Source organism: Cyprinodon tularosa, unplaced genomic scaffold (assembly GCF_016077235.1).
Source record: "Cyprinodon tularosa strain WSP-4 unplaced genomic scaffold, ASM1607723v1 ctg1124, whole genome shotgun sequence".
NCBI classification, from domain to species: domain Eukaryota; kingdom Metazoa; phylum Chordata; class Actinopteri; order Cyprinodontiformes; family Cyprinodontidae; genus Cyprinodon; species Cyprinodon tularosa.
Genome location: NW_024037921.1, coordinates 379,355 through 381,411, shown reverse-complemented (window position 1 = coordinate 381,411; position 2,057 = coordinate 379,355). Strand labels below are relative to the sequence as shown.

The 2,057-nt window shown below is 62.9% G+C and overlaps 1 protein-coding gene across 1 annotated transcript; it reads left to right on the top strand.

Annotated features, from left to right (window-relative positions):
- Nucleotides 1–225: 225 nt before the first annotated feature.
- On the top strand, nt 226–2,057 carry LOC119793788 (repetitive proline-rich cell wall protein 2-like). Its single transcript, XM_038301057.1, has 3 exons — nt 226–785; nt 878–1,487; nt 1,539–2,057. Exons 1-3 carry the CDS (start codon nt 226–228, stop codon nt 2,055–2,057), a joined length of 1,689 nt encoding a protein of 562 aa, XP_038156985.1.

The following is a 2,057-nucleotide window of genomic DNA, read 5'->3' as shown; positions in this document are numbered from 1 at the left end:
ATCGGAAAACAACTAGAAATTTTGGCCTTGGATATAGAAAGCTAAATTGCTATATATTACTGTAAATGTTGCCATCTGCTTCAAAAGAGGCACTCTAATAATTAAAACGCCTTTTAGATCACTTAAATTACACTGAAGTGCTTTTGACAGGAGATTTCAACTGGGACTGGTTAAATTCGTAAATGGGACTGTGTTCTCTTCCGGTCTGAGTGAATGCTGGCGTGGATGTCGTCGCTGCTCAACACTGCTTTGCAATCCCGACGGCGGTCTCCTGTCAACAGCCGACCTGTCCGCGGCCTACCTGTCTATAGCCAACCGGCCCACCTGTCCACAACCGACCCGTCATCAGCTGACCGGCCACCGGCCCACCTGTCTACAGCCGACCCGTCAGCCCACCGGCCCACCTGTCTACACCCGACCAGTCATCAGCCGACCAGCCACCGGCCCTCCTGCCAACAACCGACCCGTCAGCCCACCGGCCCACCTGTCTACAGCCGACCAGTCATCAGCCGACCAGCCACCGGCCCTCCTTCCAACAACCGACCCGTCAGCCGACCAGCCACCGGCCCTCCTGCCAACAACCAACCCATCAGCCGACCGGCCACTGGCCCACCTGTTTACAGCCGACCCGTCAGCCCACCGGCCACCGGCCCACCTCTCTACAGCCAACCAGTCATCAGCCGACCGGCCACCGGCCCTCCTGCCAACATCCGACCCGTCAGCCGACCGGCCACCGGCCCACCTGTTTCCAGCCAACTGGTCAACCACATACCTGAGGATCCCTGGCCCTCGAGCCCTTCTTCCGTATAGGATGATGTGGATCCTCCGGTCGCTGTTGTGGTTTATGCTCGGCTGCCTTCTGGTGTCCTGTCAACAGCCGACCTGTCCACGGCCTACCTGTCTATAGCCAACCGGCCCACCTGTCAACAATCGACCCATCACCAGCGGACCGGCCACCGGCCCACCTGTCCACAACTGACCCGTCATCAGCTGACCGGCCACCGGCCCACCTGTCTACAGCCGACCCGTCAGCCCACCGGCCACCAGCCCACCTGTCTACAGCCGACCAGTCATCAGCCGACCAGCCACCGGCCCTCCTGCCAACAACCGACCCGTCAGCCCACCGGCCCACCTGTCTACAGCCGACCAGTCATCAGCCGACCAGCCACCGGCCCTCCTGCCAACAACCGACCCGTCAGCCCACCGGCCCACCTGTCTACAGCCGACCAGTCATCAGCCGACCAGCCACCGGCCCTCCTTCCAACAACCGACCCGTCAGCCGACCAGCCACCGGCCCTCCTGCCAACAACCAACCCATCAGCCGACCGGCCACCGGCCCACCTGTTTACAGCCGACCCGTCAGCCCACCGGCCACCGGCCCACCTGTCTACAGCCAACCAGTCATCAGCCGACCGGCCACCGGCCCTCCTGCCAACATCCGACCCGTCAGCCGACCGGCCACCGGCCCACCTGTTTCCAGCCAACTGGTCAACCACATACCTGAGGATCCCTGGCTCTCGAGCCCTTCTTCCGTATAGGATGATGTGGATCCTCCGGTCGCTGTTGTGGTTTACGCTCGGCTGCCTTCTGGTGTCCTGTCAACAGCCGACCTGTCCGCGGCCTACCTGTCTATAGCCAACCGGCCCACCTGTCAACAATCGACCCATCACCAGCGGACCGGCCACCGGCCCACCTGTCCACAACCGACCCGTCATCAGCTGACCGGCCACCGGCCCACCTGTCTACAGCCGACCCGTCAGCCCACCGGCCACCAGCCCACCTGTCTACAGCCGACCAGTCATCAGCCGACCAGCCACCGGCCCTCCTGCCAACAACCGACCCGTCAGCCCACCGGCCCACCTGTCTACAGCCGACCAGTCATCAGCCGACCAGCCACCGGCCCTCCTGCCAACAACCGACCCGTCAGCCGACCAGCCACCGGCCCTCCTGCCAACAACCAACCCATCAGCCGACCGGCCACCGGCCCACCTGTTTCCAGCCAACTGGTCAACCACATACCTGAGGATCCCTGGCCCTCGAGCCCTTCTTCCGTATAG